The sequence below is a fragment of the Pocillopora verrucosa genome, chromosome 3 (genome assembly GCF_036669915.1).
Source record: "Pocillopora verrucosa isolate sample1 chromosome 3, ASM3666991v2, whole genome shotgun sequence".
In the NCBI taxonomy this organism is placed as follows: Eukaryota; Metazoa; Cnidaria; class Anthozoa; order Scleractinia; family Pocilloporidae; genus Pocillopora; species Pocillopora verrucosa.
The window spans coordinates 20,933,982-20,947,843 of record NC_089314.1 but is presented as its reverse complement, the minus strand read 5'-3'; the positions used below and the strand labels follow the sequence as shown (position 1 = coordinate 20,947,843).

The 13,862-nt window shown below is 36.9% G+C and overlaps 1 protein-coding gene across 5 annotated transcripts; it reads right to left on the bottom strand.

Moving 5' to 3' along the window:
- Positions 1-195: 195 nt before the first annotated feature.
- On the bottom strand, positions 196-13,087 carry LOC131797730 (oxidative stress-induced growth inhibitor 1-like). 5 transcript variants are annotated; one of them, XM_059115400.2, is made up of 4 exons: positions 13,007-13,087; positions 4,168-4,245; positions 2,671-2,804; positions 196-2,325 (listed from the first exon to the last, which is right to left on the bottom strand). In XM_059115400.2, exons 2-4 carry the CDS (start codon positions 4,211-4,213, stop codon positions 1,036-1,038), a joined length of 1,470 nt encoding a protein of 489 aa, XP_058971383.2. In that variant the 5' UTR covers positions 4,214-4,245; positions 13,007-13,087; the 3' UTR covers positions 196-1,035. The 5 variants fall into 5 exon arrangements, with proteins under 5 accessions (XP_058971383.2, XP_058971380.2, XP_058971384.2 ...); XM_059115397.2 differs by lacking the exon at positions 13,007-13,087 and adding an exon at positions 9,994-10,127; XM_059115401.2 differs by lacking the exon at positions 13,007-13,087 and adding an exon at positions 9,994-10,056 and having other exon boundaries at positions 4,168-4,242.
- Positions 13,088-13,862: the final 775 nt, after the last annotated feature.

Below are 13,862 nucleotides of genomic sequence, written 5' to 3'. Positions count from 1 at the left end.
AACGCCAATCAGTGACAGTGTTAACTGAGAGACACGAATGTTCCCGCAAATGAATTTGCATTTTTATTTTCTTCTTTGTTAGAGCCTTGTGTAAAAATAAACACAGAGGTTTCTCACCAAGACCAAACCTTGAGGTAACAGCATTGACTGACATTAACCAATGTTCCATAGATTTAAAGAATAAACAAGCCAATAATAAGTCAAATCCAGTTTTTTAATGAAAGGTGTTTTTTGTCCAGCAAACTACAAGCCTTTTATATATTATGGTGGAATAAATACAAGTATTCTAGCCTTTGCTAGTCGTTTAGTAAAATGAACTTATAGGTCCAACTCTTTAAGTTAAAAATTTTACAATTCACTAATGACAAGTTGTTACATTGCCTTCAAATGTTGCACAAGTTCTCTGTAGGGAACTTTGTTTGAACAAGCACAGCCAAAATACAAAAATTTGGAGAGAAATAAATGGCTCCCTATAAAAACTGTAAATAAAAACAAAAGTACCATAATTTGACAATTAAAGTAGTCCAATTTTTCTTTGATACACTCTGGCACCTCATAGATCACTGCCCCATAACTACACAAAGAAAAAACTTCTACTGTTCAAGATACAATGTAAGGGTTATACACAATTTATACACGACAATATCATGAACACAATTACCCAGTATGTTAAAGGCTGAGGTCATATCAGCCACCCAAAAGAACACATGAAACTTAACAACTTCAACTTGATGATGGACAGCAATTTGACCTTGTCTCATTCGAGTCTAAAATTACCAGTAAATGAGATATGGAAAATTTTAGTGAAGCATAACATTGAACTACGAGTCGGATGTAATTGTTTCAACCTTAAAGATATCTATTAATCTGATTTTTTGCACCACATTTTTAAAAAAAGGGAAGATTGGTTTTTTGAGGTCTTACCAACAAATTATTAAATTAGAATAAAGTTAATAAAAAACACATCTAAATATTTAAATAAATCTTATATTCCACCATGTGCTAAGTTTTTTTTCCCCAGGTTCAGAGAGAAAACTATTCCTCTTCCTTCATGAGATGATTTGCAATACCTAGTGCACCTCCAATGCCAAAGCGGACGAAGTTGTCTCCAATCAGAGGGCCAACCGCAAACAAGCCTGGTTCCAGAACAGTCTCATAACTAAAGGGATTAATATTGATAGGATTCCCCTTGCTATCAATTTTCTTTGCAGGATTACTTCCAAGTTCACTAGTATTGACATCAGACAGGAAAGAAAGATCTGGAACTGCACCAACCAACACAAAAACATTTGAGACCTTCTGCTTAAAGAGGGTTCCATCAGCCTTCTTCAGAATGCACTCTTTGTCTTTACGAATCTCCACTAGGGTAGTCTTGGTGTAAGCCACATAGGAGGAATCTTTTCCATATGCTGTGGTCACCTCACCTTTGATCATTTGGCCCACTTTGTAGTACTCTGGGTACACCACACCAGGTAGCTGATTGTAAATGATTTTAGGATCATTTCCATTCCGGCGCACCACATGGATGACTGGGACACCCTTATTGCGCAGAGCTAAGACACAGTCAGCAGCAGATAATCCTGCCCCTACTACCAGACATGGGTCCATTGAATGTGCAATCTCACTAAGTTCTCCTAAATAACTGTCTATACGATCCATCTTGTGGCAGACAAATGGAAGGTTTTCTCCAGGAATTCCTAGCAGCTTTGGGACATTGTTTCCTGTGGCAAGGACAACATTGTATGCATGCACAACAAACAGTTCGGGCATGCTCGAAAAAGTCTCCCTAACACCTTGAATTTCCCAGCAGCCTTCTCTGTGAATGCTAGACATTCTGCAGTGGCAGTTAGTATAATCAGCAGGATTTACCCGTTTGACTGACAACACCTTGGCATCATTCCAAAAGTTTGATGCAATGTTGGTATAATTGACATAGTCCTTGTAGTATTCTGCAATGTGGCTTGTTGTTGCCCGATCATAACTGTAACCATCACTTTTCACTCCATTTGTGACAAGATTACATGGTTTGCGCACAGTTGAAGAGCGATGAGCCCTTAACCAGTCTTGAAAATCACACCCTGGTAATTCAAGCCAGTTATTAAGGCTGAGGGTCAGCTGGGATCCCTGCATATGATGCCAAGATCCACCAGGGGGCCCACTCCCCATGACCAGATGTTTCACAGCTCTGTTTTCATTGTGATGCCACTTGAGACACGAACCTTGGTCTTTACCCAGGTCAGCATTGGGTCGTAGTAACTGGTCAAACAACAGGGCAACAGGATTTAAAGAGCGCCCTTCTAATCCCTCACTCAAGTACTCCAAATCCTAAAAATGTTTCAGACAAAAAAATTCGATATCACTTGCATTTAAAATAAATGAGATTTTCTCTTGCTATTTTCACTACATTACTAACTCACTGTTTCTTGTGATGAGAAAATGAAAATGAGAATGTGAGGAAATAAGTGTTTTTGAAAGACATCTCTAAACTGAAAAAACTATCATTAACCATCAATTATCAATGATCCAAATTATTCCATCACTGATCATTTCACAACTGACTTAATCAATCAGGCAGGAAATCGAGCCATTATATGCTGAAAAGGCAAGAAGGAAATAAAACTTCTCTCAAAATTGTTTGGCTAGTTTCATTTAATCTGTGGTTAAACTTACAGTGTCCAGCAGTGATTTTCCAGGTTCCTCGGACAGCTTCTGGTCAAGAATAACATTTGGATGCTGATGAGGAATGTAGTATGGTACATTTCCAGATAACAGATAGGACAGACTTAAAGCACTAGGACCATTTCCTGCAAAACAAAGAGGGTCAACAACATCAATTTTTTTTCAGATAATCAATACACAAAGATCATAAAATCATTTAACATATTAATTGTGTATATTACCCTTTCACCCAGGGATCTGACAGTAATTATGATCTCATCTAAAGCCACATTTATCTTTTTATTTTCTTTTACTTTTAACAAGTCCCTATTTCCTTGTTGACAACTTTTACCATACTCATCACCCGCCCATTCTACAATGTATTGAAAATGGTAGGAGAGTTAACAGGCAAAAACACATTATGAAGTATAAAGGTCAATTAATTCTTGTTTCTGATTTTCCTTCTTAAGATTGGCAAATTAAAAAACTATGGTAATTTTGCATTTTCTTAGCATGGGGTGTGAATTCAAATGCATTGAAATAAACAAATTAAACTGATTTTTTTTTTTGTTTTCATTTATTTACAACACAAATCTTGAATACAAATAAGACAAAAAAATCATGCAGAGTAATTGTAGCAGTTGTTTTTCAGAGCATAACCAAGAAAAATAACCACAAATAAATCGCAGGCATAGTTTGCGTGCTGAGAAGGTTATTATTTTGCAAATTGTGCTTGCAGGAGGGAGGCCTACAATCTAAAACAACTACTAAGAAAATTAGCCAATCATTCAAGTCACTCATCACCCACTGATAACATGATGAAAGGCTGGAGAACCCTAATGCACGGACAACCTATATAATGTTTTAGGAATTCATGACTTGCATTGTTTGCAGAGATCAGTAGCCTTTGGGCAAGACATTGCTATTGGAGAAGCATTTGCCAACTGGATAGAAAAATATAAGGAAAAACAAAGATTCAGGTTCAGTAATACTGAAATTGTATTAGAGCCTATTTCCTAGATTACCTATAAAAAAAAATTTAAAAAAAATTAAAAAAAAAACACCTCTACTCTGAATTTGACAAATAAACTGTTGAAGTTTTCCTTGATTACACACTGCCCAGTTAGTAGCATTCTTGTGCAAAGAAGCTTGAAATAGATTACTGACTCTATGAGGCATGGATCGTGGGAACATAATTTGCACTCTGTCCAACAAAATGCACGCAATCTGATAATTACAATTTGGTCAGTCTTATCCTAGAAATGAATATAGCAGGATGAAGGGATGAATAAGATCCACAAATCTAGCCATGTATTTTAATTAGAAAAACTGCTACTTGAAAACTCGTGTGAATTGTCAGGTGTTGACAGTATCTGTTTACCTACATTTTCCTGAGAAAGACTCCATGCATATGTTATAATTCTATATTTTAATGAGGAAAATTCAAATGCAAGTAGAAATTCAATTCTATGTTTGAAATCTGGGCATTTTAGAACAACATATACTTACCTATCACCACTACTTCATATTCATCGTCACAGGAATACAGCGACATTTGAGTGACAGGTTCTTGTTCAAAGCAGACTACTGTAAACAAAAAGGGAAAATGTTATTACAGTGCTGTTGCTTTTGGGATTATTTCCGAGCTAAATTTGCAAAAATATAAGCCTCCAAAAACTTGATACAACGACCTCACCCTACAGCTTGCCTGTTCTCATAAGTAAGGTAGAGGGTTTTGAAAAGATAACAGCTTGTATTGGCCTAGAACAACAACAAATGAAATGCAGCAAATAGCGAGTGTATTTCCATTCGTTACAATGAATCAGCAAAGGTTTTACTTTGCATAAATTAAGCTCCAAGTATGTAAACACAATATCGTGACTCCCATTTTAATCTTGATTTCCAACAAGAAATCTTTTGAGAAGTTAAGTTGAAAAATATTACAACTTGAAAATTGTCTTCAAATATGGCGAAGTAATGAAATCCTCAGCTTGAATAGGGATTTATCAAGACGGAACACCGAATTAAATAATTGATTGCTACTAATTTGGTGGTTAGAATATTGTAGTGACCTTCACTGAATTCAAAATAATATTTAGTCGAAGTCTGTATAAAGAGGTAAATTTATATTAAACGAAGTGCTGGCACTTCAGCAAGTTCAAAAACTCTCGTAAGTGGTATTATGCCTAACCAGCATGCGAAGAATTGGGAGTTCGTCGTCGTAATTCGAACGGAGAATTTTCGGCAAGCCAATGTGAAAAAACGAGAATCATTCGGAAAAGATTTCTCCAATAACAACAACCCGTTGATGCTGTTCATTTCCTCGTTACATAAGATATCAAAATAAAATGAGTGAAATAACTTCGAGTCTGAATCGTGGAAACGTTAAAAAGAAGTGAAGCTGCAAAAAATTTAAGCCGAGTAAACTACGGAAGCTAACATCTCCTAAAACTGAAAGACCACGTGTGATAGCCGAAAAATTGCTTTCGAAATTATTTCAAGTTCCCTTTAGCACAGTTACCGGAACTGCTCCTCCCAAATCCTACCTCGCTGAGTACGTCCGCGAGCTTCGACGGCGACAAGTGTAAAGATCTTTCCTCACGAGATCCAAATCTTTAGTAACGCAATTACTCGACTGTTATTCTATTTATAGCTGTTCACGTGGATGTGTTTTTACTGTGGTCAAAGCAATGGATAGGAGTTGTAGCTAAAACTCCAAAAGATACATTTACGCCTCTCCTGAGCGTCAAATGTAACTACGAGTTACACCTGACTGAAAAGCCACACTCATGGCCGCGAATACAGTTGTGGATTACTGCCTCACAAATGAATGATCATCTAGTTCCCAGACTCTCTCTTTAATGCGACAAACAAATCACATTGAAGAACGTTGGGAACCCGAAGACAATATTAATCATAACATGACCTTTAAAAGTTAATCTTTGTTCCTAAAGAGAAGGTTCATTACAATCATTCTTAGAAGCTCTTTTGAAAATTCCTATTGCCACGAATGAAATATGTATGTAGGTAAAATTTCCGCACAGCTCCTTTCAACATTATGCGTTCAATTCAGATTTGTTTAACAATAGTTTGGGGCTGTGCGGAAATTTTAACGATCATTTTCCTAGAAAATATGTCATATTCCTACGCATGGGTATTTAGTTGCGCTGTCTCTTTGGCTAAATTTCAATAAACTTATGCTTAAAGTTACCTGAACCATCGTCTTCACTTCGCCAGAGGTTGCTGAACTTTCCGGGTCGTTAGGTTGGCAGAAATTGCTAGCATATTTTGCGTATCACACCTTTACATGGACCTTATTCTAATTGAGTATGTTTACAATTATTAAAAAAGACCTATTGGGTCAGGGGGAGAAAAGAAGGCTACCAGAACTTTGGACAATTAATTGAATCCTCGTGACTAAATTCCTGATATAAATATTTTACGAAAATATTTGTCACCGTCTCTTCCTCCAGAACAAACAGTTATCGCTAATCCAATCCAAGCAGTTGATGGAATCCTACATATTTCACTCTACAATTGAATACAGCTGAAAAGTTCGATTGTTGTGGCTATTGCCACTGCGTCTCAAAGCCATTGTACTTTCTTAATTTTCTTCCTTCTCTTTTTCCGGTTTTAGTAACCTCTACCCAGGGTGATCAAGTGATTTGAAAAATATGTTCTTACCAAAAACACTGGTCAGAGCCTAAACAAGGTAACCATTCATTGGATGAAATAGTAAAGTTGTTACATTCCATGCGACACCTCAATGATATCACCCTTCTTAGTCAGTGGTTTCCAAGCAAGAGATTTTTTTCGAAGTGTCAGACACAAATTAAATTTGCAGTACCATTCAGGAATGTGCCATATTGGTTGCGCTTTCCGGAAGATTTATTACTGACATTGAACAAACTTGGCGACTTAACAAGACTTTGTTTTTAATGACCTTTGGGCTTTCTTAGAAACCATGGGAAATTGCTTTTCGGCAAATTTGAAGTAAAAGAATGGAAAAAGCTGATATAAAAACTGCACTGGTCTAAATTGCCTTCTAGCTACCGGTGTGTTCCGGTTCGGTCTCAGTGATATTTCACACTCGCGCTGATTTGATTAAGAGGTAAAATTTCCGCACAGCCCCATCCTACATTATGCCCTCAGTTCTTGGATAGAGAAAACAATGACAAAAACAATACATTGCCATTGGGAAACAGATTTGTTTTACAATAGTATGGGGCTGTGCGGAAATTTTGCCGAGATCATTAATATCAACAAGTTGTTTGATATATTGACACGTTGAACAAATTACCCAAACAGATGGCTCAACGACGATCTGTGTGATGCGAGCGTTCTGCACAGATGGAAACTCCAATACCAAGTAGTAAATTTAGAGACGCTGTGCTCGGAATGAACTGTCATTGTGCAGAATGCCTATTGTTGTTGCGTAATTAACTTAAATATAGATCTGTATTATTAGTAGCGAAGCGTGATCTGGAGAGCTTTGATTGTTCAAAGATTTCGCAGGCTTTCCTCCTCAGGGAATATTGCTTTAACTCATTGCTGTTCAAGGCGGAGCTAAGAAAAAATAGCTTAGATAGTTATTGTTTATGCTCTTGTTAGAAAAAAATCACACATTACGTGTATGTGTTACAAGCTGGATGAGCGTTCGATTTTGAAACCGTCCGTTACATTTTCATCTCTTTCTGCGTCTTGTTCAACAAACACTTTGGTATTATCATTACCCGTTTATGGTTCGATTTTCATCGGAAAAATCCACCTGAACAATTCTTCTATGATAATAAGGACGTAATGAAGTCTTAAAAGTCACTTTGACACTTGTTTCTTCGAAACGAAAAAAAAGTTACACACTGTGTTAAGTTGAAATCACGCATTGATTTTTTCTACTGCCTTAGTGTTGGTTTTATTCCCAATGAGCCTCCCGTGAGTTGTGTTTTCATTATATCCTTTGAATTTTTTCTTGGAGGTCAAAGCCTCGAGAAGCTTAGCACCCCATAGGGCGTTTTGCCGCTTTAACCCTTTAACTATAGATCAAATTTGTAATTCTCCTTATTGTCAACCGTACAATTCTTATAATGTTAGTTCAGAGAATTTAGTATTGGATCAACTAATTATCCCCAAATTGATATTTTTCTTTATTCTCATCACTTATCTGGTTGATATTGTATTGATATTGTAAGGAGAAATTCTGTCTTGGTCACTCATGGGAGTTAAAGGGTTCGGCGCGGCGAGGGAGGCTCGGGTGGATCAGGATCCATCACCAAAAGCGCTTACAGAGATTTAACGCGAGTCAACCCCAGCCTCGTTCTCACGTGTGCGCGGTTGCATTTCAAATATGGCGCTGGGAACTGTAAAAAGGTCTATTGACAATGTTGTCAAGAGGTATTTTATATAATGGTTGCTGAAGTGGTCTAGCTTGCTTGCGCCAGTCTGGGCCTGATTTTCTTTTCATATTTTCTACCTGGTAGTATTATTATGGAATATTTTGGCGTCAGGGAGAAAAGTTTCTCATAATGTAGTTTGAGAAAATGTATAATTGTGTGTACATAATAGTCACAACAAAAGCCAACGAGAACGCAGTTGACTATTTAAATTTGTTGTGTGGGAGAAATCACCATTCTTCGAGAAATTTTTACCTCCGTTGATGATAACATGTAGCAGTTCATCCTAACTTCTGTCACATCTTTGTGCTAGGTTCAGCAGGAAAGGAAGAACACACAAGCATAACTATCGTATTCATTTTGGTGGCTTATTTCTTTGTTTTAGTTTCTTTTGTGAAGTGAAATGTGATTGAATGTCTTGTATTGGCAGCAGCATCATAAATAGACTGCTGGCAAAATGCTCTGCTCTCGACTTGGAGCAAAATCTATATAGACGAAACAGCACACATTTGTGAGACAAGATACAAGAAGTCTACACCGCTGAAGATGTCTGATCGAGTCAACTTTCTTTTTTTCGATTATCACCGGCTCGAAACAATTTAGGGCTGCTGTGTTGCTCTAAATCAGTTGTTTCGAACTTTAAAATGATAATCGCCAAGGCAAAGATTTTTGTATCTTTCTCTGTGGTCGTTAAGTTGTTTCAGGCTGTGAAACCATCATGCCTATGGACGTCTCTATTCTTTTTAAGGCCGCAAGTGAAGCAGGCAAACGTATCGTCCCTCATTCCCAGCTTTGTCAGTCACCAGCGCCCAAGAAAAATGTGAGAAAAGAAGACCTACTTTATTCTTCCTGAGGCACAAACTTTCAACACTTGGACTAGTGGCTTGCTTTTCAGCGGAAGAGAAGCGACGTTAACCTCCTAGGCAGTGAAGTTTTTCACTGATTAGAAAGTTGTCGTGGTTTTGTTTAGTTTTTATTATTATTATTATTATTATTATTATTATTATTATTATCATAATTATTTTGTCTCGGCAAGATCTTCAAAATTGTCACGATTCCTTAAACTTCCTAGTTGGCCAATTCCTTAAAAAAATTCATAAAAAATCTTCAAGTTTTCACTCAGTTAATTGACTGGTTACGTAACATAAAGGACACTATGCACGTTTTTCACGCAATGATAAATTCACAAATCACGCTTCTAAAAATTTCACGCGTAACCGAATATGTTTTCGCTCTAAGCACGTGCTATGTCTTCATATGCTATCCTCATAACAGATAATCTGAAGTTTTCCGTCAAGCACTCTAAAAATACTTGTATCTATATCGGTTTAGGCAATATTTAGAGTCTGGCGATGTATGTTTGATTTTAAAGAACAACTTTTTGCTCCCTGGACCAATTTAAAACAGTCCTCACATTATGAAAATATTTGTTGAATTGATTTTGCATGCGTACTTAGAAGTAGTCAGAGATTTCCGTTTGTAACCGCTGAAAACTTATACTCCATTCACACCAGCAAAACACGAATACGGTTAGTTATACCGGATTTGGCTGAGAGAAAATCAGAAACAGAAAATTTGAATTTCCTGATAGGGTTCAAGTAGTTATTCACTTATTTTCATATTTTCAATATGCTAAATTTGAAGGCGAGAGACATCAGTCCTGCGGCTTCTACGAAGAAGGGCATTTTAAACTGTGTTCAACAAAACAGCTTAAACGGCTGGATTAATAAAGAGCCGGCGTAAAAGTGCCCTATTACGTGCAAGGAAAGGTTCTGGTCTGGCTGAACTTGAACCAAACACTCTGCCGTCTCTAATTACCACACTGGCTTCAATTTTCAATTCTGATAACAAATCAAGTACATTCTTTCATAAGAATGTTACTAACATCCCTTTTTAGTACGTGATGATGTCGAGGGATGAGTTAAAGATAAGAACAGTTACCCACCGTGAGCTAGCTTCTTTCCGTGTTAGAAGGCGTGAAAGCGATCCATTCAAGGGCAAAGCAGCTGCTCAAGTCAAAGGAAAAAACCTAGTAACCTGAACACTGAAGCTCTTGTCATCCCCTAAGGTCAAATATCTTTCTCGTTCCGCTTTATTGGACAATTATATAAATGCGTCAAATTTTACTGCTGAAGTATTTAGAACCTCATTGTTATAATTAGTAGGTGCTTAGCAATCACTGAGCAACAAAAGGTTACGCACGTTTAAGCAGCTTATCACGGGTTTGATTCCAAAATATCCCGAAAATAGCTTAAAAACTGCTGATAAGTTTAAAACATCAACTATCTTAAATACGCAAAACTTTAGACGGTTTGAAATGCCTGGAATCTCATTTGGTGGCTCTAAAACCAATTGGGCTGCAATATTCATTACGTCATTGGTCAAATATAATTAACATGAAAAAGACATTTGAATTAGAAAGAGTTCATCTAAAAAAGATTAACTGGCTCGATAAACCAATAGAGCCATCAAATCATTTCATTGCTGAGATAAACCAATATGATGGGATTTGCATCATTTTCAGACGATATCAATGCTTAGAAATCAATATTGTATGTTCTGAGGCTGTTTGTTCGTTCCCTAAGACATTCAACCCATGCAATACCTTGTAAATACTTAAAAGAATACAATCTGATAAACAAGTGAGACCGATAATCTTTGTAAAAATTCCTTGACTTGGAATTTGTTGACCTCGGCTCCAGGGGTTAAAGCCAGCATTTTGCTCTCCCCGCTCTTGGACTGATGGTATGTATAATATCATTTATTATATTTTCCATGAGTAAATTATCTTCAAACGAAGTATTTCTGTTCTCAACTTGTTGGTGTTCTACATTAGATCCCAGTGATTTTTTATACTGTGCGAGGCCTTATTCTTGCAGCATAATAACGAACATGTCTTTGACACTGAGCAGAGTTAGTAACACCCATAGGGAAACTTGGAGAGCAGTGATTTATTGGAACGATTTTTAAAGCATAGTGCGATAAAGTCGATGGTCTTGACCATACCGTCTGCCGGCTCTTGAAAATTATTTCTAAGTGATAAGATAATTTTTAGTCGTAATTGTGTTTCTTAGTAAATCGACTTGAAAATCAAGATATCAAATCAATATCTTTCTAGCACTTTCTCCTTTCTTTTTTTCTAGCTATATATTACAGTCCTTTCATGAGCTAATGATGCAAAATAGTGCTATTTCCTATTACGTCAAGGATTTTCCGCAAGAGTAACACCTTTTGTTCTCAGCCCAATAGCTGATACCTTAATAAGGCCATAAATTTAATCTAGATGACAACGTCTTGCTACAAAAAGAATTGGCTTGTGAGGTTGACGTTAACGCCTTCATTAAGGTTTTCTTATATTTCTGTGCCGCGCGAAAGCATGAGGGCAAAGGAAGCTTTCTGCCCTTTCCCTCATGGTGACTCAAGTCTTTCACTCTTTTATGTCGCCTGCCTTAACGAAAATGACGACCAGTGACCAGGAATGATGAAGATTTCTATAGTAACTGCCACTTAAATCGAGTCACACTTACAATAGTGACGTCTGAAATGGCAAATGTCAATTCTCGGCCGACACGTTGATTTTTCCTCTCTTTCGCTCGATTTTCTTTTGATTTTAAATTGTTTCAAGAGTAAATAATGGCACTTTAATAATATCTTGCTTAAACTGACTGCAAAACTTTGGGATTTGACAACTTGCCTCAAAAAGTTTTCATGTGCCACGCGGGCTTGTGCTTGCCATGCGCATGTCTACTTTTTCTTTGCGGAGCAAATTTGTTTCAGGAATGAATTGATATTTATGCTTATAAAAGTAATGGTCTTTTGTGCAATTGAACCATTTAAGAGGCATAGCCATAGGATCTGTAGTCAGGCATTCAGTGTTGGTTAAACCTTTTACTCTGAGACTGATAAGAAGACTAATTCAACACTAATCAGTCTCCTTTATGTCAATAGACTGATAGATTCAATGTCCTCGAATCAGTTCCTTTTTTCGATTGACTGCTAAAACCTAGTTCACTGGTTCATTTATATCGTAACACAGAGTAGAAGCAAGAGCAGAAACTCTATTTCTTCTCAGTTTGTATTTGCAGGAAACCTTTTGAGATCTTTTGAGTCTTAGATCGCGGAGTTCTTTCTATAGCTTTATTTATCGCAGAGACATAAATGTTTAATTAAACGCACTATCGAAGCGCTAGACCGTCAAGGTGTGGCAATTTTTGGTTGTATACCTGGAAATGCTCCAAATTAACGGAATTGTTGGATAAATAATTCATTTTCTGCAGGTGTGTTCTGGATGATATTTATGCCACCATACTAGGATATTTCAGGGTGTTACATGAATTGGAAAGAAAGGAAAAAATTCACACATACCAAGTCTTAACGCGGAGAAGACACGAAACTATTTTTGCAACAAAATTTTAAAAACGAGGAAAAGTACTGACAGCTATCTTGAGTATAAAGTATCATCTGCCCTCTATGGAGTCCGTTAATGTATGATTATAAACAAAATCCAGTTTACATTGACTGGTGGTTCTATTGATATAACACAATTTTAAGGTATCACCAACAACAAAGGACAACTTTTAGCTTTGACCGGTCGCGCCTTTCTAATAAAATAATATTTATTACAATACGATAATTGAGCTGAACCCCGGACTCAAAAGCTACTTTTGCCGCTTGTTTTATTTTTAAAAGGCTTATGAAAACCCACAAAAGCAATAAGACAATCGGCTCTGAGGCAATCAGTCTACGATTATATATATTTAGTGAAGTTGGAATATAGGGGTGGTGTCCGGTGATATCAGCCGACAACCATGTGAAAGATGGTTAGCAGATAGAAAAAAAATATATATATTGCTGTATCTTTTAAATGTAACTGGCACAAGGCGTAATATGATGTATAATCTATGGAAATAAAAGGCATAATTCACACATGAATGGCAGCTAAGTTGTTATTTTCTCACCGTAATCTGTGTGGGTTTATCAATAATATCCGAAGCGTTCCCAACTGGATGTGACTATCCAACTTCTTGCCAAGTTCGTTCTAAATCAACTTGTAACGCTGAAAGCAAACGGGCTACATTTTAAGCTTTTGATGTAGGCACCGAGCCAAATTTGAACAAACCTCAACACCTCCAATACCACAAACATTGTTCAAAAGTTGTCTTCTCCAACAGGTGGTAAAACTGGTACCCGGTGCCCGCGCACGCTTTTCAGCGGTCTTCGAATTTTTGGTTTACCTCTCCTTAACTCGACTTTAAAACTTATGTTAAAATTTTTTTTCTTTTTTTTTTTCAGTCTTTATTTATCAATATACTTTCTCAATTCAGATTAGAAGACAAGTCCTAGAGCTTTATCGTTTTGTTATTCGGGTTTATTTTTAGGTTTTCAATTATCCTATTTCAGCAAGAGCGCGCTGTGGGCGTCGGTTTGAAGCAGGGTACTTAAATAAGACAGACACAGTCGCCTCTTTGAAGAGGAACCCGAGCGGTGAATGGCATGTGTAAAAACATTCGCACATTGTTGACTTTCACGTGCTAAAGCGAGACTAAATTGTTTATGTAAATTAGAACTTTTGCCAGAAAGAAACATTTTGGCGCTATAAAGTTGGGGTGTGGCTTCTAATAGATATCCCTAACTTAATAAGAGTTGTTTTTATTTATTTAAGATTTAGTGCGTTCTCCAATTTCACACGAAATGTCCTTGAAATCTAAATCCTCACCTTGCAAATAGCCCTACTAGCGCATGAAATTCATCCAAGGCTTTTAAAAATCAGTAATTTAGTGTGAACAATTGAGTTGAAAAAGTAAATTGGCCACC

Bases quoted from the DNA above. Each gene is read 5' to 3' on its own strand.
- LOC131797730 (XM_059115400.2), bottom strand. From the start codon at position 4,213: ATGTCGCTGTATTCCTGTGACGATGAATATGAAGTAGTGGTGATAG. The intron at 2,805-4,167 runs GTAAGTATATGT...TTTGTTTTGCAG, and splicing joins ATATGAAGTAGTGGTGATAG to GAAATGGTCCTAGTGCTTTA. The intron at 2,326-2,670 runs GTAAGTTTAACC...AAACATTTTTAG, and splicing joins GAAAATCACTGCTGGACACT to GATTTGGAGTACTTGAGTGA.